This window comes from Oncorhynchus mykiss, chromosome 9, assembly GCF_057628025.1.
Source record: "Oncorhynchus mykiss isolate SJ-2025 chromosome 9, ASM5762802v1, whole genome shotgun sequence".
NCBI classification, from domain to species: Eukaryota; Metazoa; Chordata; class Actinopteri; order Salmoniformes; family Salmonidae; genus Oncorhynchus; species Oncorhynchus mykiss.
Window position 1 is genome coordinate 14442510 of NC_143030.1, and position 26165 is coordinate 14468674.

General features: G+C 41.1%; 1 protein-coding gene and 1 long non-coding RNA gene across 9 annotated transcripts; one reads left to right on the forward strand and one right to left on the reverse strand.

Annotated features, from left to right (window-relative positions):
- Window positions 1-155: 155 nt before the first annotated feature.
- Window positions 156-11049, forward strand: LOC110531451 (BPTF-associated chromatin complex component 1). Of its 8 annotated transcripts, none has more exons than XM_021614657.3 (6): window positions 156-1068; window positions 1760-1854; window positions 3053-3154; window positions 3681-3904; window positions 4178-4273; window positions 9874-11049. In XM_021614657.3, exons 1-6 carry the CDS (start codon window positions 1048-1050, stop codon window positions 9936-9938), a joined length of 603 nt encoding a protein of 200 aa, XP_021470332.1. In that variant the 5' UTR covers window positions 156-1047; the 3' UTR covers window positions 9939-11049. The 8 variants fall into 8 exon arrangements, with proteins under 8 accessions (XP_021470332.1, XP_021470334.1, XP_021470331.1 ...); XM_021614656.3 differs by having other exon boundaries at window positions 203-1068; window positions 4175-4273; XM_021614659.3 differs by lacking the exon at window positions 3053-3154 and having other exon boundaries at window positions 4175-4273.
- On the reverse strand, window positions 8924-19383 carry LOC149980766 (uncharacterized). The gene is made up of 2 exons (XR_016483090.1): window positions 19257-19383; window positions 8924-9083 (listed from the first exon to the last, which is right to left on the reverse strand). It is a non-coding gene; the product is annotated as an uncharacterized LOC149980766 (long non-coding RNA).
- Between the last annotated feature and the right edge of the window lie 6782 nt (window positions 19384-26165).

The window sequence follows — 26165 nt, forward strand, 5'->3', positions numbered from 1 at the left end:
GACAGCGATGATATTTATGGAAATATGTGTATTTAGATAAGAATATTTTAAATTCCACTTAATATTATTTTTTCCGATGAGATAACTACACTAAACAGTTCCAGTGACATGGCCAAGTGTTTAGGGTGTGTTCGTAAATTCACTCCGGAGTCCCTGAGTGTACTCTGGGCGTTCGTAAATGCAGAACGTTGTTAGATTGTCCGTTTTTAAATAAGGAGCGTTTCGCTCTCGGAGTGTTCAGAGCGCACACAGCCTGCATTGCAACCAAGCTAGCTCAACCTTAAACTACACTAGCTAGCTACGTTAGTTATTATCTTTAAACAGTGGAAAATATTAAGTGTCAGTGACTGTAACTGCTGGCAACAATTTAATAACGTTTTTTTTTATTGCCGACATTGCATATTCAACAGCTGTTGCGTGTTCATAATTTTCTCAATTATTCTTCCCTCTGGCACACTCGGACGAGAGTGCTCTGAACTCGGAGTAGATTTCCAGAGTGCATTTACCAACGCACCCTCAATAACTGTGTCGAAATGTAGCTATAAAGTTTTTGAAACCTCACGTAATGTTATGTTGCCACTGCTATAAGATGACATGACATTACAATATTTTTTTTCCTTTATTCGCTACAATGTTTAAAAGGGGATAAAGAAAATTGAAACATAGTTATGAATTTGGACCAATCGTGAACACATCGCGTGGATTTTGGACCAATCATTGCTTGGAATTTACCAGCGCACGTTAGGACTTCCGTTTGTCTATTGATGTCGTTTGTGTGTGTTATTTATTTAATTGTACGTAAAAATAGCTGATTATTTCACACAAAACACATGGACTGTGTTACTAAAATGTAACGGGTCACTGAAACCATTAGCATATTGCAGACACGAATATCAATATTGTAGGACGCGTCGCGGACGAAGTTGTCCTTTGTTTTGCCAGCCTGCAGTGCAAGCAAGCTAGCTAAACCTGAAACTAAACTAGCATCTCTAAATAGTGTTCTTTCTCGGAAAATCGGAGTCAGTACAGCAACTACAAAAAAGCAAAATGACTTCAGCCTCAACGAAGGTAGGTTGGTTTTAGCCCTTGTTATCTAACGTTATATTTGTTATTTAGCAAGATGCTGCAAATCAAATCTAGCTAACGTTCAAAATAGCAAGCTAACGTCGTTAATTTCAATTTGTACCTGTGTAGAACAATAGCTAGATTTATTCCAAAGAGAAACATGTATTTTACTGTCTTTGCTATTCCAAGGAAACTCTTTTGAAAATGCATAATTCGTTTTATGATAAGTCAGGCAAGGACGTGGCTGAATTAAAGTTTTGGCAAAGTTGTCCTTTATGCGTGTATATAAGCCACCACATGGTGGCGCTGTCTACATGGTGCAAAAACACTCAATTATCTGCTCTTAAACATTTAAATTCTGCATTAGAACAGTACAAAATACCAAAATCTGTAAAACATGAACAAGTCCTATATTACTATAATATGCCATCAGGCATTGCCTTGCAGTTGTTATACAGTTGGTCACACATACCAGGGTTGGGTTCAATGCCAGTCAATTCAGATAGTAAACCAAATTCCAATTCAAAATGTTCCTCATCCAAAATCATTGAAGAGAATTGGAATTTAAATGGAATTGACGCCAACCCTGATACATACTGTACTCCAACCTTAGCTACTGCATCAAAATAAAATAGGAAAGGATAATTCCAAGGTATTCGTATTTTTGAGTTGTTTTCTGGGTTCATGTCTCAAGGTTGGAGAGATCTTCTCAGCAGCAGGAGCAGCTTTCACTAAGCTGGGTGAGCTGACCATGCAGCTGCATCCCGTGGCTGACTCCAGCCCTGCAGGGTGAGGGGAACACACGGCGTAGGGTTGGGCCGATATAGGATTCAACTGAATATCGTGATATTTGACATTGACAATATATTGTGAAGTGCAAGACTATACTCTATTTGAACTTTACAACTCAAAACTGTGGTTTTATAAGTTAGTATGTTGAAGATTAATTAAGTGATATTTGTTCGCCATATGAAGATCATATATTGAGAATGCAACTATAATGTCATAATTGTAGTCGTAATCATTTAGTCATTAGCGGCGCAGAATTATTATATCGGCTATCGCAATATTTGGAATAGCATATCGTAGAAGAGGTCTCCCCAAATATCACTCAACCCTAACACACACACACACACACACACCAAGTTGCATGTAGATAAAGAACTGTATCGATTGGCCTATGTAGCATTCCATGTCTCTATTCTACATTATAAGCCTGTCTACTGACCACGACTTGGTTATTTTGGGGCTTGTGTCACTGGTAGTAGACTCTGATTCATTTGCTGTGCTCTGTGGAATATTCATGCCAAGAAAAACACAGAGGAAACACTGCTACGTCATTACCACGAAGCACATGACACCCTCTCTTAGTCACTGGGCGGTGGAGGTGATCCTCTCAGTCTGAGGGGTTCTGAATGACCATGAGGAAATAGAGCATTAATTGCTGATCACCTACTGAGTGTTACCGCTGTGAAATGGCTAGCTAGTTAGTGACTGGGTGTTACCACTGTGAAATGGCTGGCTAGTTAGCGACTGGGCATTGCCACTGTGAAATGGCTAGTTAGTGACTGGGTGTTCCCGCTGTGAAATGGCTAGCTAGTTAGTGACTGGGCATTGCCACTGTGAAATGGCTAGTTAGTGACTGGGCATTGCCACTGTGAAATGGCTAGCTAGTTAGTGACTGGGTGTTCCCGCTGTGAAATGGCTAGCTAGTTAGCGGTGGTGACGTCACTTGCTCTGAGACCTTGAAGTAGTTGTTTCCCTTAGGTAACAATGCTTCGTAGGTGACTGTTGTTGATGTGTTCAGACGTTGGGGCAAAGAGAAATGGAAGCAACAGTGTTCGGTGAGCAGAATGACTGATCTGTAATCATAATGGGTAGTTATTTAGGATGCAAGGTGATTTGTAGATCAGGGATTCTGCAATCTGTGCAATCCAACAGCAATGTAGCTTAGTGGATCTGAAACACGCCCTGTGTGTCATTGCAGAGCTAAGTGGACGGACACTGAGATTGAGCAGCTGAGATCGGCCGTGGTGAGATTTGGTGATGACCTGAACTCTCTCAGCTCTGTCATCAAGGAGCGTACCGTGTAAGGACACACTCTTCTTCGTCTTTCCCCTTTCTCTCCCTGTCTTCTCATTCCTAATGGCCTCTTATCAAGTTCTATTTGTCCCCTTCACAAGTACAGTGAAATGCTTAACAAGCTCTAGCCAACAGTGCAGTAATATCAAAGTAGTATAACAAATAATACAACAAAATAGATCTAATAAAGAAGCATGTCTGTCTACGTGTCATTTATTCTCTTTCTCCTTCACCCGGTCTCGCTGACTTACCTTGTATCTCTTTCTCTCATTGAACACGTCTAAGTGGTGTCCAGTCAGATCTTTTAAGAGGTAGCGAGCTCCAAAGCTAAGAAGATAGATAGACTATCAGTGACACAGGCCCCGATGAGATAAACCATCACTAGAAGATCATCCGTTGTACTGTCTGTCTACTAGTGCTAAAGATCTGTATCAAATTATGATGGTTTCCTTTTTTCTTAAGTGTTTGATGACAGGTTACTGGTTGAATCCCAAGCACCACCGCTAACCTCCCACCTTGTTTCTCCTCATCAGGGCTCAGATTAAAACCACAGTCAAGAGGAAGCTATATGACGAGAGTGGGATGCCCATCTCCACCGACTCCCCAAAGAAGACCGTGAAGAAGACCGCTGTCACCATGGCCACCACGGCTACTCCAACTGTCATCGCTGTGCCAACTGCTCAGGTCATCTTGCCGGCAGGTCTCCAGGGCAACGTGACCGTGGCTCCTCCCGCTATGAAGAAACAGAAGACCTCAGGTGAGTGGAGATGGATGGATGAAGGAATCATTCAGCTTTGTAGTTATATTCATCTAGGCAATGCTTTTTATTCACACTCCACACTGAAATCTACTTAGGGCACTTAATGAAGACATGAAGTGTGGGAACATCCATTTATTGGCATTTTATCAAAGTGTCATACTGATGTATTGTTTTTCAACAAAATGTCCATATCATATTTTTGAGGTTTTTACATTTAGCTAACCATCTCGTCCTCTCTTCCTGCCTGTGTGTTATAACGTGTTCCAGCAGACGTGACCCTGAGTGCTCTGAATGACTCTGATGTGAACTCTGACTTGGAGGGACTGGGAGAGGGATCCAACTCCAAGAAACTAAACTTCGATCAGGGTGAGAGACACAACGGCCTTCTTTACTACTAGGGATGCACCTATGTTATTTTTGGCCGATACCGATATCTGATAATTTCCTTGCCAAAAAACCCTGAAATTGATATTAAAACTGTTAGCGGCCTTTAAAGCATTCTAGTACAGTTAAATGGTTAACACACACACGGACGCAGCGGTCCAAGGCACTGCATCTCAGTGCAAGAGGCGTAACTACAGTCCCTGGTTCGAATCCAGGCTGTATCTCATCCGGCCGTGATTGGGAGTCCCATAGGGCGGCGCACAATTGGCCCAGCGTCATCTGGGTTTGGCCAGGGTAGGTCATCATTGTAAATAGGAATTTGTTCTTAACTGACTTGCCTAGTTAAATAAAGGTTACACACACCACACTGACCAAAAAGTTATTTTGTTGGCATTTATGTATGTCCGCATTGCCAGTAAAACATAATCAAAACCTATTTCTTTCACTTGTTGTGCTGTTTCGTTGTTTATTTGTTCAGTCGTTTCATTCTCAACCAGGATTTCATCATACATGTCAAGCAGTGAAGTTTCAGCTCTGTCTGTCTGTCTGTCTGTCTGTCCGTGGCCTCTTCCTCGGTGCCCACTGTCACTGTGTCCATTTCCATCTTGTCCAGCTGTGTCTGTCCGTGGCCTCTTCCTCGGTGCGCACTGTCACTGTGTCCATTTCCATCTTGTCCAGCTGTGTCTGTCCGTGGCCTCTTCCTCGGTGCGCACTGTCACTGTGTCCATTACCATCTTGTCCAGCGGTGTATGTAACATTTCACTTTAACTCTGTTTCTTGTCTGCATCGAAGTAGCGGTCCTTGTACCTAGCATGGAGCATGGTGGTGACACAGTAAAGAGGCTCAGAGAGAATGCCTGTTAAAGAAGTAGTGGTCCTTGTACCTAGCATCGAGCATGGTGGAGACACAGTAAAGAGGCTCAGAGAGAATGCCTGTTAAAGAAGTAGCGGTCCTTGTACCTAGTATGGAGCATGGTGGTGACACAGTAAAGAGGCTCAGAGAGAATGCCTGTTAAAGAAGTAGTGGTCCTTGTACCTAGCATCGAGCATGGTGGAGACACAGTAAAGAGGCTCAGAGAGAATGCCTGTTAAAGAAGTAGCGGTCCTTGTACCTAACATCGAGCATGGTGGAGACACAGTAAAGAGGCTCAGAGAGAATGCCTGTTAAAGAAGTAGCGGTCCTTGTACCTAACATCGAGCATGGTGGAGACACAGTAAAGAGGCTCAGAGAGAATGCCTGTTAAAGAAGTAGCGGTCCTTGTACCTAGCATGGAGCAGGGTGGTGACACAGTAAAGAGGCTCAGAGAGAATGCCTGTTAAAGAAGTAGCGGTCCTTGTACCTAGCATGGAGCATGGTGGTGACACAGTAAAGAGAGAATGCCTGTTAAAGAAGTAGCGGTCCTTGTACCTAGCATCTAGCGTGGTGGAGACACAGTAAAGAGAGAATGCCTGTTAAAGAAGTAGCGGTCCTTGTACCTAGCATGGAGCATGGTGGAGACACAGTAAAGAGGCTCAGAGAGAATGCCTGTTAAAGAAGTAGCGGTCCTTGTACCTAGCATCTAGCGTGGTGGAGACACAGTAAAGAGAGAATGCCTGTTAAAGAAGTAGCGGTCCTTGTACCTAGCATCTAGCATGGTGGTGACACAGTAAAGAGAGAATGCCTGTTAAAGAAGTAGCGGTCCTTGTACCTAGTATGGAGCGTGGTGGTGACACAGTAAAGAGGCTCAGAGAGAATGCCTGTTAAAGAAGTAGCGGTCCTTGTACCTAGCATGGAGCATGGTGTTGACACAGTAAAGAGGCTCAGAGAGAATGCCTGTTAAAGAAGTAGCGGTCCTTGTACCTAACATCGAGCATGGTGGTGACACAGTAAAGAGAGAATGCCTGTTAAAGAAGTAGCGGTCCTTGTACCTAGCATCTAGCGTGGTGGAGACACAGTAAAGAGAGAATGCTTGTTAAAGAAGTAGTGGTCCTTGTACCTAGCATGGAGCATGGTGGTGACACACTAAAGAGGCTCAGAGAGAATGCCTGTTAAAGAAGTAGTGGTCCTTGTACCTAGCATGGAGCATGGTGGTGACACAGTAAAGAGAGAATGCTTGTTAAAGAAGTAGCGGTCCTTGTACCTAGTATGGAGCATGGTGGTGACACAGTAAAGAGGCTCAGAGAGAATGCCTGTTAAAGAAGTAGTGGTCCTTGTACCTAGCATCTAGCGTGGTGGTGACACAGTAAAGAGGCTCAGAGAGAATGCCTGTTAAAGAAGTAGTGGTCCTTGTACCTAGCATCTAGCGTGGTGGAGACACAGTAAAGAGGCTCAGAGAGAATGCCTGTTAAAGAAGTAGCGGTCCTTGTACCTAGCATGGAGCATGGTGGTGACACAGTAAAGAGGCTCAGAGAGAAGGCCACTGAATCACTTGTTCACAGCCTCCAGTACTTTTGTAAGTTTTAACCCCATGGTCTGTGTGGGCAGTTTGTTGAGTGTTTCAATGCCATGACAGAGGGTATCATGTCTGCTGCAGACGCAGTTGATGAGCTTATTTCTCCAGTAAGTTGTTTGAATGAAGCTAGCTAGTGTGTTCATGTTTCAAACATGTTCTCAAATACCATTTGAAATGGCAGCAGCACTTTTGAGAAGCAGCACATTCTTAAGCATGCAATATGCTATATTGTAAATACTTCGCCACCATGGCCTATTTATTTCCTTAACTTACCTCATTTGCACTCACTGTATATAGACTTTTTGTTTTCTTTTGTTCTACTGTATTATTGACTGTATGTTTGTTTATTCCATGTGTGTGTTGTTGTTTGTGTCGAACTGCTTTGCTTTATCTTGGCCAGGTCGCAGTTGCAAATGAGAACTTGTTCTCAACTAGCCTACCTGGTTAAATAAAGGTGTGTGTGGGGGGGGGGGGGGAAATGCCGACCCGCTGTGCAGACTCAGCATGCTTATAGGGCTGACATCGCTGGTCCAAATGTCAGTCGTGACGCCCATAGCAAGTAGCTCATGGATGTGTTTCAACAATGCTGTGTAACTTCGGTGGTAAGGCAACATCTGAAAATAGCGCACTTGGTAGTGTGTACCGGTGTTCGACCAGACGGCGAAAGCCAACATCCACGACAGAGAACAGTGGATTGTCAAAGGCAATGAATTCCGTTATCTTGGTGTTAATGGATTTCACCTTAGAGTTGTCTCGCTGAAATGTTCTTACTCTTTCAAATGACTGCTGGACTTCAGCTTGTCTAGTTGTTGTAAGTGTGCGATTAGTATTTTTCTGCTTTTTGTTCTGTGTAGAGCTGTATTTTGTGTGGCGTCATTACATCATCTACTTATGTTATATAGGTATACACATCAGCTTTGACATCGGTGTTAAACTAGACAGAGATCAGGTCGATGCCGATGTTGGCATTTTTAGCTAATATTGTCCGATTCCGATATACTCACCGATATACCGTGCATCCCTAGTTACTACTATTCACTACTGCTGATCGTGATATTGCACAGCCTTTGCTATTGACTGATTGAGGGGAACCCAAGAATTAGGCTATTGTTCATCAAGATCAATCTATTTGGCCGGGGTAGGCCGCCATTGTAAATAAGAATTTGTTCTTAACTGACTTGCCTAGTTGAATAAAGGTTTTAAAAAAATGGTGTATCTGAAAACTGTAGGGCAATTCCACGGTAAAGGAATTGTGCGGAGACTCCTGAATTTTCAATTAAAATGTATGCCAAAGAAAAAACATTGATTTTCGAAGTTGAACAAACCATTACAACTCTACGAGCAATGACGTGAGCATTTTACAAACACACATTTACTGAAAGAACTGCGCAGATGCAATTGTTTGGTAACAGAAAATCTCCCTCATTATGCGGCCACGTTTTCCAAAACCTCAGTTAAATATCTGCTCTGAATTAAGATTCAACAAAATAATGGGGCGTCAGCGATGACATGACACGTTGACTTTGGAAAAATAATATTTTAGTTATTGAACTACAGTAAGTGAAGTGGGTTTACACCCAGTTACGGAATTTCATCATGGTTCACTGATCTGTACTAGACAGAAATGCATAATTATGGATATGAATGTCATTGTTTTCATGGTGTTGTATCCTAAATAGGTATATAAATATGCAATATCCTCCTTTGCATAACTTGGGATTATTCTACACACTGGCTATTATTTTAATGAGCAAACAAGACCAAATTTGGTTGGTCCAGACCAAATCTGAACCAATCATAATGTCTTTGGTAGTGTACTCAACTATACTGTACTGTCCAAACTTGTGAACCCAACTGTAGTTTGTGACTGATTTCCCCATTGTAGCTAGTTACTGATTTAGTATTGGCAGAAAGTTATCACTTAATTCATAAACAAAATGTATTATCAGCAAGAACACTTTTTGACATGTCTACCCATTCTTGTTACTTATGTGAACTTTCATTAAAAAAAAATATGGGCTTAGATATACTGAACTAAAATATAAACATGCAACAATCAACGATTTTACAGAGTTACAGTTCATGTAAGGAAATCAGTCAATTGAAATTAATTCATTAGGCCCTAATCTATGGATTTCACATGACTGGGCAGGGGTGCAGCCACAGGTGGGCCTGGGAGGGCATAGGCCAATCAGAATGAGTTTTTCCCCACAAAAAAAGTGCTTTATTTCAGAAATAAATACTCCTTGGTTTCATCAGCTGTCGGGGTGGCTTGTCTCAGAAGCCGGATGTGGAGGTCCTGGGCTGGCATGGTTACACATGGTCTGCGGTTGAGGCCGGTTGGACGTACTGCCAAATTCTCTAAAATGGCATTGGTAGAGAAATGAATATTACATTCTCTGGCAATAGCTCTGGTGTACATTCCTGCAGTCAACATGCTAATTGCAGGCTCCCTTAAAACTTGAGACATCTGTGGCATTGGTGTTGTGTAACAAAACTGCACATTTTAGTGGCCTTTTTCCCCCCAGCACAAGGTGCACCTGTGTAATGACCGTGCTGTTTAATCGGCTTCTTGATATGCCACACCTGTCAGATGGATGGATTATCTTGGCAAAAGGAGAAATGCTCACTAAAAGGGATGTAAGAAATTGTGCACAACATTTTTAGAGAAGCTTTTTGTGTATGTAAGATTTCTGGGATCTTTTATTTCAGCACATGAAACATGGGACCAACACTTTACATGTTGCGTATATATTTTTGGTAACAGAGTTAAAGCACAAGGCAATGTTTCTTAAACTTATAGAAGGCAGAACATTTTCTCAAATGAAAGTGTTATGTTGGCAGGGGTCTGTACTTCAACATCGTTTTGATATATTTTTCTGGAAGATGTTTAAGACCCCTTTTCCATCTGTTTGACCATAAAACAAAGCCTTGGCTTAATTCACATTTTGGGGATGGAAAATGGTTGAAAATAAATATATATAATTTCCCCCCAAAATAGAGATCCTTAGTTTTCATTTAACATGTTCCTTTTCACATATTGCAGAAACTATAATGTATAACAGAGTTTCTGGGGGAAAAGTACATTTCTATGATCTTCCACTATTTTTCAACTAAAGTGTTTCTTCCCCGTTGTTGTTTTTCTCTCCAGACAACCTGAACCTCGATTCCGGCCTCATCATGAACTCAAGTGACCTGCCGCTCCTCTCTCGTTGACCTCTCACCATTCGACCTTCAGACGACCTATTGGCTCCATCCCAAATGGCACCCTGTTTCCTACATAGTGTACTAGTTTTGACCAGATCCCCATGTACCCTGGTCAAATGCAGTGCACTTAATAGGGTGCCATTTGAGCAGCCCAGGCATCTCTTCTATGAACAACAGCTGAGATCCTTCAGAAGATTTGCTTTGGCAGATCTCTATGGTTGTGTCTAAAAAGGATCCCTATTTAGTGCACTGCTTTTGGCCAGGGCCTACGATGCTATTGCTCTGGCAAAATAATTATTTCAGACACAAATTTCTCTTGCATGAGGAATGTGTTGGTGGATGTAAATAGTGTTATTTTCTTTCATACTTAGTTTTTTTGGTACCATGCAAAAAGCCACTGTGCGGTGAGTCTAGGGTCCAGGCTGATACGAGTGACCAAGGCCTGTAGTGTGTCAATTGCCACTCTTGGTTTATGGCTATACATGAATTATGTTGGTACCTATCGTCAAAAATATTCCTTTATCGAGGCAGCCCTGCGACAATTGTAAACAGTTGTATACTTAAGCAATAAGGCCTGGTATATGGCCAATACACCACGGATAAGGGTTGTTCTTACACATGATGCAATGCGGAGTGTCTGGCTACATCACAAACCCCAGAACAGCCTTACTGCTATTATAAACTGGTTACCAATGTAATTAGAGCAGTAAAAATACAGTCACCCCTGTGGTATATGGTCTGATATACCATGGCTTTCAGCCAATCAGAATTCAGGGCTCAAACCAGTTTATAATGGATCATTGAGTTATTCATGAAATCCACCACTAAAAAGACAAATGTTTGAAAATCCTACTGGATAATGTCGCTATGAACTCAGAATTGTATCAAGGCATAGGAATTGTTTACAAATTGAGTTTAGTGTATAGTATTTTCCTTTCTATGAAACACTGTGGCAAAGAACATTGATCAAAACATGACCCACCTTCATCCTTCAGTTTTCCCAAAAAAAACATTTGTCCCTGCCTGTTTCGTATAGAGGCCTCTCTCTAAAGACAGTGATGATGAAATTACTTGTGTGACTTGCTGAATTATGGTGAATAAAAATGGAATTTTAATACAACTAATGTAGTTGGCAGTAATTTATCAGGAGTCTTTATTAAAATAAAATGCTTTACAATTGAAGATACTGGTGGACACAGTAAAGGGTTGTGAAACCCCATTTACACTACCACACAATAGCCCCCATTTGTTTTCCAAAAGCTATGAATCAAATTAAACACAACATAAAATAGTCCACCATGATGCCACTAACGCAGCTTCTGCTGATAAAAATTCACTACGGAGTAAAAGAATAGTGGTACAGTACAGAATATGAACACGGCAATTGATGCCATTCCAGGCTGATGGGTGGATAAAGATGTATTGTAGACAAGTGTGTGTCTGGCGTTAGCAGCACAAGCCATACTGGCAGCCCAGAGACAGGCTAGCTACCAGTAATGATGTGCTGCTAACACCAGACACACTGGAGACGGCAGCTAGCTACCAGTAATGTTGTGCTGCTAAGGCCAGACACACTGGAGAGAGGAAGAGAGACCAGCAGGCAGACCAAGGGAGAGCCCAAGAGCCAGGCCAACAGAGACGGATAGACCTCTCTTTGGAGCCAGAGACACTAAAGACCGAAGAGACCAGCCAAGTCGACTGTCAGACTGGAGAGGAAGAGAGTAGAGACCATCCGACCACCTGGCCTTAGTTTGTAGTGAGACGCCACCAGGCAGGTCGACAGGCCTCAGTCTCCAGACAAACTGAGGAGAGACCAGTAGCCAGGCCAACCAGCTGGACTACCAGGCCCTTCTGTCTGGAGCCAAAGGCCTCTGTCATTAGGAGTGTCAGACTGGAAGGGATCAACACTGAATCATGGTCTTTATAATTATATAAATGTAACAATGGAGTGTGACTTGATTCATTCCTAGAGTAGAAATAACTGGAACATTGTCTTTCCTTTGAGTAATATCGGATTATAAAAGGTCACACTGACAATCACAAAGTTGTGTTTACATAAAATTATTTTTCTTCCAATGAGAGGAACAACCATTTCATGCTGAAAAGCTAGCAACAAACTGAATGCCAATCTAAAAAGGGGCAAAACACATGACATTGAGGTAAAACTGTCATGCTGACAACGTTACAGATTATACAAACACCACTGACAACGTTACAGATTATACAAACACCACTGACATCAACTGCCAGTGCAGATAAGGGGGTCCTGCTTAGGAATGCAACATTGATCTGTCAGAATGTGAATTGCAGAAGTCTTCTTTTGGAATGGGCGTGATTCCAAGGGCTCCCAGTGACAGCACATCATGATTTGGAGTTGCTTTTATATGCCTGCAAAACATGATGTGCTGCTAGAGGGTACCCAGGAGACAGAGACATGGAGAGAGACAGAGAGAGAGAGGGAGAGAGAGAGACAGACAGACACAGACAGAGAGAGAGAGAGGGAAGGGGGGATACTCCATGGTATGGAGCTGTGGAGATAACAAAACAACTGATAAATTACATAACATTGACAAGATTTTCCCACTCATAGTTCAGAAAAAGCTTATTCTCGCACTTTCTTTAAATTACACAGAACAGAACCAAGATTTTACATATAGGCCTGTAGCATAGTTTAAAGACGTGTCATTTTTACACTTGTGGCAAATTGCTTCTAGAGTTTATATCAAAGAAACAGGAGTTGTGCTTTCTTCAATAGAAATATAAAGAGCAAAGAGATACTGATTTCATGATTTTCTTGGCAAATGCAATACCGAGTAAATTCAATGTAATTGATAGGAATTTAAATTATAATACAAATGTATTTACATAACTTCAATTATTTGAGAGCACAAAATGGGCGGTGGGAAAGTGGACAAAATGGTGGATGAAGAAGAGAACTAAGGAGAAGTAGAGAAGACACTCTCTGAACAGTTCACTAACTACACCAGAGGTGCTCACATTCATCTATTCACATTTTATCAGAATGTAAAGAAACCTAGTCCGTAAAAATATACTTTAAAAAAACAACACTATTTGTATAATATTTCATCCTAACCATTTTTGCCTGTTTTACCCTTTTCTCTAGGTTTTACAGAGATTGTGTACTGAAAAGACTGCTACAAGCGACAGAAAAATACAAATACAAGCCAACAGAACCACATCCCCATACATTAAAAATGATCCTGATGATTTCATAATGATTATTGGTTGCAACAACAAAGAAGATACGTTAACCCTACCTTTGCCTAGAACATAGACCAACATATTTACCCCCCCCCCCCCCACCACCTCCTCACAGAAACAATAACATTATGTACTGCAGACTGCCAAACAGATTCACAAAAATAATGTGTTGAAATTAACACATTTAACTCGATAAGTAAAATCATAGCTAAAACGTGTGCCAAGCAGTGCCTATTCTAAATAAGAGAGCACCTGAAGAGACAGTGATTCTCATCAAGACGAGCTCCCCACCATCTATCCCAATAGTACAAACAGGAGTAGAAATTTGAACATGTCTATTTAAAAAATATATATATATATATATTTGAGAGAACAAATATATATTATATTTGAGAGAACAGAAAAGGGGCCTGATCATAGAAATGACAGACACCACAATGAAACCGGATTGAAAATGTTCCTGGAACACCCTGTGCAGCAAAGACCAACGGAACGTGGTAGGGCCTCATTGGACCTCACTGTCTTCAAGACAAGATCATCTTCAAATATGAGTAGACTGTGCATGTGTGTGAGTAAATGTGTGTGTGTGTGTGGACGGAAAGGAGGGGGAGAGGAAAAGAAAGGAGAAAAGAGAAGTGAAAAGTAGGGAGGCCGAGGGCAAAGAGAGAAACTGTCCCCACAGGTGTGAGCTTGACAATGAAATTGACTAGCAGCGATGCACCTGAGCTCCAACTAACGTAGCAACCACAAGACACACACCTCAGAGAGAGGGAGGGAGAGGGGGTGAAAGTCAGAGGGCAGAGGATGCACGGCAGGCCTCTCTGACTGTGTGGCTACAAGGGGACAGTTCTTGGCTTTAGGACTGATGTGGCCCTCGAATCAGGCTAATCAAACACACAATGGAATATACATTTGAGACAAGTCAAACATGCACTACAGTATGGTGTTATCAAGACACGGAAGGGTCACTTGGCAGTTTAAACAGAACTGATGTGTCCCTCAAATATGGCTAAGCTAACACGATTCCAGTTTAAGAATACAGATAAGAGACAACCAATTCATACATTTGTTTTGTTGATTTATCAAGACACATATCTGGAATTCGTTTTGTGATCTGTTGAAAAAAAAGTCAGAGAGACAACCTAGGAACAGTAATTAGCCAATGAAGCTAATTACTGAAATATGGAAAAAAATCTCTAAAAGCTACAAAAAGTATTACCTAAGTAGTGATGGATTTTTTAAAATTGTAATTGTAGTGATAGTCGTTGTATTAAGTAAGAAAAATATTTGTTTTTTAGGAAGGGGGAGGTAGAAAAACACATTGCACACACCCTGTGGTGTGCTTAAACTTTACACTTAGAAAAGTTGGATTTCCAAGGCATAAAGTATACCGAAATGAAACTTTTCACAAAGATACTATTGATATGAATTCATTTTAACCAAATTAAACACCAATTAGCCATAATTTTAGACTTTAAAACAAAATCACAATTTTAACCCTACAATGTGGAAGAGAGAAAACAACTTCAAGGTCAAATAGGAAGCATTTGCCCTAGTAGGGCCAGAGACTAAAACCAACAGTATTAATTAATTGCAACCTAATTCACAACTTTCATGCAATTAGACATTCAAAACCATGTAAAGAGCAGAAGGTATAAACTACTAGCTTATTTGAGGCTAGTGCCACACGACCACATTCATAGTATTATTGAAATCAGAAAAAGTAGGCTTATTAGACGACATTTAAACAAGCCAGTGATCAGAATGCAGTCATCAAGCATCCGTTTCTGTCCCTCCCTATGGCCAGATATGTCCTTACTCTTTTTGAATGAGCCTAAAGAACAGGGGAGAGAGAGGAGGACTGACAGAGAACAAACGAGAACGAGCAGGGTAGAAGGAAAGAAAGAGAGAGGGAGGGCAGGGGAGAGAGAGATGTACAGGGTAGTAGAAAGAACATATTTTTCAGTCTCTCCCTCTGGCCTATGCTTGTCACTCTCCATTCAAACCAGAGACCATTTTAAAATACCTGAAACAGAGAGAGGGAAAGAAGAGAAGGAGAAAAAGGGATTCACTTACCTCGGGGGAATGGTTGGGAGGCAATAACAATCTGAACACCACCTTCAAATTCAATCCAGTTCACACCTTGTGTGTTAGCAGACTATTTCCCCTTATATTAATGCACCTCTTCAAAATGTCCTAAAGGCCAAGGTTCTACACACACACACACACACACACACACACACCACACACACACACACACACACACGTAGCTTCAACTAAAACTTCACTAATAACACTGACTCTAAACGGAAAAAAACAACAGATTCTTAGATTTAGATCCTTACAGGAAATTTGTATCACTTGGGGAATAACCCAACCTAAAATAATAATAATATATATATATTTTTAAAGTAAAATAAGCTTTATAATTGGGGGGCTTCCCTTTCTAATTGGGGACACTTCCTGAGCCAAGTCCTAGAATTTTCCCCCAAAACCTTTGGTCCTTTACCCCCCACCCCCTCTCTCCATACATCTCCCCAGTAAAAAAACGAGGTCTTCTGACCTCAAATGGGACTTCTTGGATAAATAAAAGTTAAATTTAAAAAATGAAATGCCCCCGTACTACACCCAAACCATAGTCCCACTTACCCTCCCGCCCCCCTCCCCTCCTCTCCTCTTCACCCCCACCGGGCCCCAGGGCAGGCTCCTGTGCTGTGCAGTCCCTCTCGGCTCTACGCTGAAGCTAGTGAGGAGGCTTGGGAACTTAGTAGGCATAAAAAGGCAAGGGGAGCTGTTACTCTTTTTCCCTCGGCATCACTTTCTACAATAAAAATTGTCATTTTCGGAGCCGCCAAAAAATCAGAAAAAAAATCTGGGGGTTGACGAGGTACCGGGGGAGACGGGTGTGAAATTTGGGGGTCGTGGAGTGAAGCGTCCGGCTGGAAAAAATTAATTAGCGAGGGTAAGTTTTTGTCTAGTCTGGGCTGCACTAGTGCAAGCTGCAGACGCCACTCGCTTCGGTTTCTTGACGTCTTGCCAAGGCTTTCACTCTGCCAACGAAGGGAGAAAGAGAGAGGGAGGGAGAGAGAAGGGAGGGGGACAAGAGGGAACAGGCTAGACTGCGGAAAAGCACAGAGAGAGGGAAATAAAAATTAAGGAAAGTGTTGTTGCGCGTTTGTGTGTTTTTTTTTTGCCACAGCGACAATGCTGAGTTTCTCAGCAAAAAGTCATTAAAAAAGTAATAAGCCACAAACCACAAATGAACGTCCCCGAGCTGAACAATAAAAACAATTGAGATACGACTACTTTCCAAGATTGGCCCAAGTCCCATTTCGCATTTGACAGAAAAGAAAAGGACGAGCGAGCGAGTGAAAAGAAGAGGAGAAAAATACAACAAATATTTAAAATTGCAATCTGAGTCTCACCGACCTTTGAAGTGTCCGGCATTGTAGATAGAACAGAAAAGCAGCATTGAAATAATTTGACTAGGTTCAGTGAGGAGTGGAAGGAAGAGAGCAAGCACACAACGTGGAGAAAATCTAGTACTGGATCTACAGATAGTTTTACCGAGGACAGAGGGCCTCAAATGCACACACACACACACACGAGTGCACGTACAAACACGCGCGCACACACAATACGAAAATAAAAAGACAAAGGCCTAGAATGCCAGAATAATAAATAGAATGTTGAAACTTCACACACACAATTCTAAGATTCTGACTCCAAAATAAAACATATCATAGTTGACTTGGCAGAATCCAAATACTTCTGAATAGGCACTGTCTGGTTATTCTGGTAGCTGTTGGTAACCGGGACCAGTACAAAAGCTTAATCATTACATTCTAGATTTTTTTTATGCCACAGCATTCAACTGGCAAGCACAAATGAATCCAGTCACAGACAATCATTATTAGCCTACCAGTATATGCCATGTGGTGTGAGCTAAGAAGACAGTCAATATATCCAACCTCAGAACTATCAATGAAATATCAAGTCTAAAATCTTACCCTCAGCAAGCCAAGCACACAACCCAAATCAACTCCGTTGTGAAAATAGCTTCAGATAATATACACGCACACAAACCTCACAAAATGCACCGTGACGCAGAAGCTTCAGAAAAAGACTCTACAACTAGCCAGTCAGTCACCTGGGAAGAACTTAGACATACAAATGTGGCCCATGATACAGCAATGCTCTGTGTCTTACTGTCTGACATCCTTTACTCAAAATTAGGCCATGTTAAAATAAGATATATATTTCACTCCATATAAGGAATGTTGTATGCATTTAATCAACCTCGATTTGAAAGAACACCTGTTTCATAGCAGTGCCATATGATAGCCTGAATATATTGTGGTTCTGTAGAAGTCAAAAGTCTGAGCTGAGTCAGATTGAATATTTCTTGTCTATTTTTGTAGGGCTTGTGCTAAAATGGCACACACACACACACACACACAATGCACTATAATAGAAGATACTAGTAGACGTTTTAGCAATAGTATACAGAAATCTGAACCTCAAACAAATAGTGACCAGACACTATATCATACTTTATATATATATATATATACACACAGTTTAGATTAAAAGGTTAGGGTGTGGTATTCAGTAAAATCCGTGACATATTGTTTAGTACTGTAATTCCTTTTCAAAACCAAGGCAACTGTACACTATATTATTTTATTTTGGATTCATAGACATGCATACGTTTTCCTTGACCAGAAAATACATGCAAAGTAGATGAATGATTTGCTCCACGAAATATGAATCTATTCTAGAATGCAGTTCAATGAATGGGACTATTTGAAGATATGAAAAGGACCAGAGGAAACAATATATTTGTATTGTACAAGTACAGTACGTGGCATCGACCGTGACGCAGTTACAAACGCACGCACCTAGAAGATTCGATATGGAGGTCTCTGTTTCTAACTAGGATCAATTCAATAATCCCTATTCAATCTATCCTGTGCATTATTCTAAATATTTCATGAAACAAATGCAACTAAATGTATCTCTATCAACCAACAAATTCACATATTGAGAATGTGAAATGATGCACCGACTAAAACATTTACGGTTTAAATCTAAAACTTGATGCTTGAACGGTATCATTTATCAGAGGGAAATCTTAGCTAAAAGTAAGCAGGTGGCAACATAGCTTCGGCCAAAGAGAGAGACAGGCAACTATCGTCAGCACACTTTACAGGGAACTAGATGGCTACTTAGTATCATTTGCACATCAAAGAAAGTAACAATGTTGCAAGCTAATTCTAACTTAAGGGAGCACTGATCTGTTAGCCAGCCGGCCAATGCAACCTTGTAAAATCGTTAGGTAACATTTTATGATAGCTATAACTATATATTATGTTTAGTGTTTATATGGCACAGTACGGGGGTTGGGTCGAGAAGAAAAATGCTGATTCAGATCATGTCTTTGCGATTCGTTTTCCACTTGCCCTCCCACCCCACATTTGATCGTTTATATTACACATTTAATACATTTGAACGATGTACTCAACCATTTGTAACATTTTGTAATTGAATGCAGTTTATTTTGATTATGTTCTAGTTCAACACATATTTCATTTGAACATACGGGGGGGTGGAGTAGATTCTCGAGAGGGGTGTCATGAGCGGATTTTGGGGAGGGGTCCGCGAACCAAACCTTTGGTACTCTAAAACGTGGGTGTGACAGCGAGATAGTAAAAATCTGTTCTGGAAATAAAATCATTATCCGTAACTTTTAATAAACTTATTTTAGCAACTACATCGACTGGCTTGCTTCCTCTGACAATGTATTAAAAATATATATATATTCGTTTGCAATTCGCCTCAATCTAGTATCGGTGTCAAACTAAAGATTTCAACATTAACTAAACGTGGCTGTCCCACCGAAGTCATATTAACATAGTAAAAGCCGAATTGCTAGTCACCCTTGCTAGCTACAGTAGATTTAGATTGAAATACTAGGTTACAATTATTGTTGAAATCTATATTTCATGGCTAACGAACATAAACTACAGTTAGCTTTTGTTTATTTTTAGTTAGTTACTCTACTATTACTAACAATGCAGCTATCTAGCCTGCTAAAATGCGTACCTTGAGAAAATACATCCTCGTCCGATGAAGAAACGATCATTCTTGCAACAACAAAAAAACATAACCCTTCTAAATGCAATTCAAAAAATATAAATTAATTCGTTAAATATGTTTTTCAACCCAGACATTCATTCTCTTGCAGAAGAAGTTTGAAAATGGCGCCAATGCAGTGCATCGGCAGCTCTACACACACTGGTGACACCGAGAAAAAGGGGAAAAAAATGTATATAAATGTGAACGGTCAAATTATATTTTTTTACAAAATGAATGAGGTGTGTAATCGTCGGCCAAATCCATATTGCTATTCACTTTTGCTTAAAATTGCTCCTATGATTTAATTTAATTTTTTTTGTTCAATTGTAATAACCGTCAAAGCTTGTTCTAGTCGTAATGCAGCACGGGAAATGACATAATCGGTTTTGTTTTGAATTTCCAAACCGGGAAAGGGTGAAATGGGAGGATTTGTCGCCCCCTCTAGCACGAGTTCATCAATGCATTTGTTCAGCAACGTATGCTTATGAATTTCACTCCTCAACCGGGACAGAAGATAGGCCTTGAGCTGTAGAGCAGGGTCCTGCCCCCCCCCCCCCCCCCCCCCCCCCCCCCCCCGTGCACGTTCTGCTTTTTGCCCCAGCACTACACAGCTGATTCAAATAACCAACTCATCATCAAGCTTTGATTATTTGAATCAGCTGTGTAGTGCTGGGGCAAAAACAAACGAACGGGGATGCAGGACCAAGTTTGGGAAACCCTGGCCTAGAGGACATAAAACGCCTTGACTAGTATGGTAAACTATTTGTTTAACCAGCATGTAATATGCATTAGATATATTTTCAGATAAAAATATGCTGTCTTCAAAATATGTACGCCACTATGTAGTTCTGTGTGTACAAAGATGGAACTCAGCCATTCAGTTGGCATCCGGCCTGCTACATTCTCCTGTTTCTCAGATGCCTTGCTCAAATGATGGACAATAAATAGCTCTTCATCCAATGTTGATACTTCATTTTCTGGAACAGAGAGTGAAGGGAGAGAGACAGAAAGAGATGGGGAGACAGAGGGAAAGAGAGAGAGAAACTCCCAACAGTGGAACTATTTGACTAGCAATTAAAGCATAAATGTCATTCCATATCTCTGGTATGCTCCTGTACAAGGCATCTAGTGGTTCAGAATGGTAGGCCTTATTTCTTCTTTGGTGAGGTTTAACAGCGATTGGCATACAATATGTTGCATTACTGCCCCCAACTGAACTATAGTGGAGATCCATTACACTTTGTGATACAAAATGGGGAAGGGGAACCGGGAAAAATAAAACAAAATAAACGTATATTTTAATTTTATAATTGTTTGATTTTTCCCAGTTCCTCTTCCTCATTTTGATTCACAAAATACTAATTCAAACCCCCTATACTCATTCAAACCCATTACCTTATTCTACTACTTTAACCCGATCTGATCCTACCCCAGGCCAACGACCTGAGAAGACCGGGACACTACCACTCAACACACCCTGTAACTTTTCTGAAGTCAAATCTCGTACCCCCAAGTACTTCTCTGTAGCTGCTACCACAACATCCATTTTCTGTGACTTACGCTGACTTACTTAGGGGTTGTGACCATTGGGGATCAGTCAACAACATATGAAATTCCAGAAGGAAACAGTGTTTTTTTTTAAAGTGTAGTTTTCCATTCAAACAGCAGATTAGTATATGTACTTACACAACCAAAATTATAATTTACCCAGAGCTCAGAACTAAAAGCGACAACAACCTAAGCTAGGTCTTTACGGTCCACCAGTCTCACCTCACTTTCATTTGCGCAAACGGAAGGATAAAGTAGAGTAGGTCCCATTATCCATAGTTCCTGACAAGTGCTTGTGACATCACTGTGGTCTCTAGATTGTAGAACGTAGATAATTAGATCATTGTTTTTAAATGGATCTCTGTATTTCTTGTTATAAATATGAGATTTGGGTCTTTGGCTGCTCTCTACCCAGCTTTGATGTTGTCTGATATGTATGAACTGTAAAAAATATATATATATTCTAGAATGTACAACCCCATTCCATGTTAAGTCAAGTATATATGAACTGTAATATCTTTCCTGCTAAAATAAAGTATTATGAAAAATACACACACATACAGTGGGGCAAAAAAGTGTTTAGTCAGCCACCAATTGTCCAAGTTCTCCCACTTAAAAAGATCATAGGTACACTTCAACTATGACAGACAAAATGAGAAGAAAACAAATCCAGAAAATCACATTGTAGGATTTTTAATGAATTTATTTGCAAATTATGGTGGAAAATAAGTATTTGGTCACCTACAAGAGTGGAGATTTTAACAGAACATGGCCAAGATGTTCAAATGTTCATAAATGTTAATAAATAATAATAATCACAGGCAGAACAGTTGGAACTGGAGCAGCAGCACGGCCAGGTGGACTGGGGACAGCAAGGAGTCATCATGTCACCTGTCCACAACCTCAAACAGTCACACTCCAAACTCCACTATGGCCAAGACCAAAGACCAAAGAGCTGTCAAAGGACACCAAAAACAAAATTGTAGACCTGCACCAGGCTGGGAAGACTGAATCTGCAATAGGTAAGCAGCTTGGTTTGAAGAAATCAACTGTGGGAGCAATTATTAGGAAATGGAAGACATACAAGACCACTGATAATCTCCTTCGATCTGGGGCTCCACGCAAGATCTCACCCCGTGGGGTTAAAATGATCACAAGAACGGTGAGCCAAAATCCCAGAACCACACGGGGGGACCTAGTGAATGACCTGCAGAGAGCTGGGACCAAAGTAAAAAAGCCTACCATCAGTAACACACTACGCCGCCAGGGACTCAAATCCTGCAGTGCCAGACGTGTCCCCCAGCTTAAGCCAGTACATGTCCAGGCCCGTCTGAAGTTTGCTAGAGAGCATTTGGATGATCCAGAAGAAGATTGGGAGAATGGCATATGGTCAGATGAAACCAAAATATAACTTTTTGGTAAAAACTCAACTCGTCGTGTTTGGAGGACAAAGAATGCTGAGTTGCATCCAAAGAACACTATACCTACTGTGAAGCATGGGGGTGGAAACATCATGCTTTAGGGCTATTTTTCTGCAATGGGACCAGGACGACTGATCCGTGTAAAGGAAAGAATGAATGGGGCCATGTATTGTGAGATTTTGAGTGAAAACCTCCTTCCATCAGCAAGGGCATTTAAGTAACTGTAATTTTTTTATCATAGGTACACTTCAACTGTGAGAGATGGAATCTAAAACAAAAATCCAGAAAATCACATTGTATGATTTTTAAGTAATTAATTTGCTTTTTATTACATGACATAAGTATTTGATACATCAGAAAAGCTGAACTTAATATTTGGTACAGAAACCTTTGTTTGCAATTCCAGAGATCATACGTTTCCTGTAGTTCTTGACCAGGTTTGCACACACTGCAGCAGGGATTTTGGCCCACTAATCCATACAGACCTTCTCCAGATCCTTCAGGTTTCGGGGCTGTCGCTGGGCAATACAGACTTTCAGCTCCCTTCAAAGATTATCTATTGGGTTCAGGTCTGGAGACTGGCTAGGCCACTCCAGGACCTTGAGATGCTGCTTACGGAGCCACTCCTTAGTTGCCCTGGCTGTGTGTTTCGGGTCGTTGTCATGCTGGAAGACCCAGCCACGACCCATCTTCAATGTTCTTACTGAGGGAAGGAGGTTATTGGCCAAGATCTCGCGATGCATGGCTCCATCCATCCTCCCCTCAATACGGTGCAGTCGTCCTGTCCCCTTTGCAGAAAAGCATCCCCAAAGAATAATGTTTTCACCTCCATGCTTCACAGTTGGGATGGTGTTCTTGGGGTTGTACTCATCCTTCTTCTTCCTCCAAACACGGCGAGTGGAGTTTAGATCAAAAAGCTCTGTTTTTGTTTCATCAGACCACATGACCTTCTCCCATTCCTCCTCTGGATCATCCAGATGGTCATTGGCAAACTTCAGACGGGCCTGGACATGCGCTGGCTTGAGCAGGGGGACCTTGCGTGCGCTGCAGGATTTTAATCCATGACGGCGTAGTGTGTTACTAATGGTTTTCTTTGAGACTGTGGTCCCAGCTCTCTTCAGGTCATGGACCCGGTCCTGCAGTGTAGTTCTGGGCTGATCCCTCACCTTCCTCATGATCATTGATGCCCTACGAGGTAAGATCCTGCATGGAGCCCCAGACCGAGGGTGATTGACCGTCATCTTGAACTTCATCCATTTTCTAATAATTGCGCCAACAGTTGTTGCCTTCTCACCAAGCTGCTTGCCTATTGTCCTGTAGCCCATCCCAGCCTTGTGCAGGTCTACAATTTTATCCCTGATGTCCTTACAACCTCTCTGGTCTTGGCCATTGTGGAGAGGTTGGAGTCTGTTTGATTGAGTGTGTGGACAGGTGTCTTTTATACAGGTAACGAGTTCAAACAGGTGCAGTTAATACAGGTAATGAGTGGAGAACAGGAGGGCTTCTTAAAGAAAAACTAACAGGTCTGTGAGAGTCGGAATTCTTACTGGTTGGTAGATGATCAAATACTTATGTCATGCAATAAAATGCAAAGGAATTACTTAAAAATCATACAATGTGATTTTCTGGATTTTTGTTTTAGATTCCGTCTCTCACAGTTGATGATAAAAAATACAGACCTCTACATGCTTTGTAAGTAGGAAAACCTGCAAAGTCGGCAGTGTATCAAATACTTGTTCTCCCCACTGTATATATATATATATATATATATATATATATATATATATATATATATATATATATATATATAAACAGTTGAAGTCGGAAGTTTACATATACATATAAACTCAGTTTTTCACAATTCCTGACATTTAATCCTGTCTTGGTCAGTTAATTCCCTGTCTTGGTCAGTTAGGATCACAACTTTATTTTAAGATAGTGAAATGTCAGAATAATAGAAGAGAGAATGATTTATTTCAGCTTTTATTTCTTTCATCACATTCCCAGTGGGTCAGAAGTTTACATACGCTCAATTAGTATTTGGTAGCATTGCCATTCCTCCTGACAGAGCTGGTGTAACTGAGTCAGGTTTGTAGGCCTCATTGCCCGCACACGCTTTTTCAGTTCTGCCCACAAATTTTCTATAGGATTGAGGTCAGGGCTTTGTGATGGCCACTCCAATACCTTGACTTTGTTGTCCTTACGCCATTTTGACACAACTTTGGAAGTATGCTTGGGGTCATTGTCCATTTGGAAGACCCATTTGCGACCAAGCTTTAACTTCCTGATTGTTGTCTTGAGATGCTGCTTCAATATATCCACATAATCTTCCTCTCTCATGATGCCATCTATTTTGTGAAGTGCACCAGTCCCCCCTGCAGCAAAGCACCCCCACAACATGATGCCGCCACCCCCGTGCTTCACGGTTGGGATGGTGTTCTTCGGCTTGCAAGCCTCCCCCATTTTCCTCCAAACATAACGGTTCTATTTTTGTTTCATCAGACCAGAGGACATTTCTCCAAAAAGTACGATCTTTGTCCCCATGTGCAGTTGCAAACCGTAGTCTGGCTTTTTTATGGTGGTTTTGGAGCAGTGGATTCTTCCTTGCTGAGTGGCCTTTCAGGTTATGTCGATATAGGACTTGTTTTACTGTGGATATAGATACTTTTGCCCCTGTTTCCTCCAGCATCTTCACAAAGTCCTTTACTGTTGTTCTGGGATTGATTTGCACTTTTCGCACCAAAGTACGTTCATCTTTAGGAGACAGAACGCGTCTCCTTCCTGAGAGGTATGATGGCTGCATGGTCCCATGGTGTTTATATTTGTGTACTAAAGTTTGTACAGATGAACGTGGTACCTTCAGGCATTTGGAAATTGCTCCCAAGGATGAACCAGACTTGTGGAGGTCTACAATTTTTTTTCTGAGGTATTGCCTGATTTTGATATTCCCATGATGTCAAGAAAAGAGGCACTGAGTTTGAAGGTAGGCCTTGAAATACATCCACAGGTACACCTCCAATTGACTCAAATTATGTCAGTTAGGCTATCAGAAGCTTCTAAAGCCATGAAATAATTTTCTGGAATTTTCCAAGCTGTTTAAAGGCACAGTCAACTTTGTGTATGTAAACTTCTGACCCACTGGATTTGTGATACAGTGAATTATAAGTGAAATAATCTGTCTGTTAATAATTGTTGGAAAGATTACTTGTGTCATGCACAAAGTAGATGTCCTAACCGACTTGCCAAAACTATAGTTTGTTAACAAGAAATTTGTGGAGTGGTTGAAAAATGAGTTTTAATGACTCCAACCTAAGTGTATGTAAACCTCCGACTTCAACTGTATATAGATATATATACAGTGCCTTGCGAAAGTATTCGGCCCCCTTGAACTTTGCGACCTTTTGCCACATTTCAGGCTTCAAACATAAAGATATAAAACTGTATTTTTTTGTGAAGAATCAACAACAAGTGGGACACAATCATGAAGTGGAACGACATTTATTGGATATTTCAAACTTTTTTAACAAATCAAAAACTGAAAAATTGGGCGTGCAAAATTATTCAGCCCCTTTACTTTCAGTGCAGCAAACTCTCTCCAGAAGTTCAGTGAGGATCTCTGAATGATCCAATGTTGACCTAAATGACTAATGATGATAAATACAATCCACCTGTGTGTAATCAAGTCTCCGTATAAATGCACCTGCACTGTGATAGTCTCAGAGGTCCGTTAAAAGCGCAGAGAGCATCATGAAGAACAAGGAACACACCAGGCAGGTCCGAGATACTGTTGTGAAGAAGTTTAAAGCCGGATTTGGATACAAAAAGATTTCCCAAGCTTTAAACATCCCAAGGAGCACTGTGCAAGCGATAATATTGAAATGGAAGGAGTATCAGACCACTGCAAATC

Excerpts from the sequence above, each read along its gene's own strand:
- LOC110531451 (XM_021614656.3), top strand. The coding sequence starts at position 1,048 with ATGACTTCAGCCTCAACGAAG. Across the intron at positions 1,069-1,759 it reads TGACTTCAGCCTCAACGAAG|GTTGGAGAGATCTTCTCAGC; the intron begins GTAGGTTGGTTT and ends TCATGTCTCAAG. Across the intron at positions 3,905-4,174 it reads GAAGAAACAGAAGACCTCAG|CAGACGTGACCCTGAGTGCT; the intron begins GTGAGTGGAGAT and ends AACGTGTTCCAG.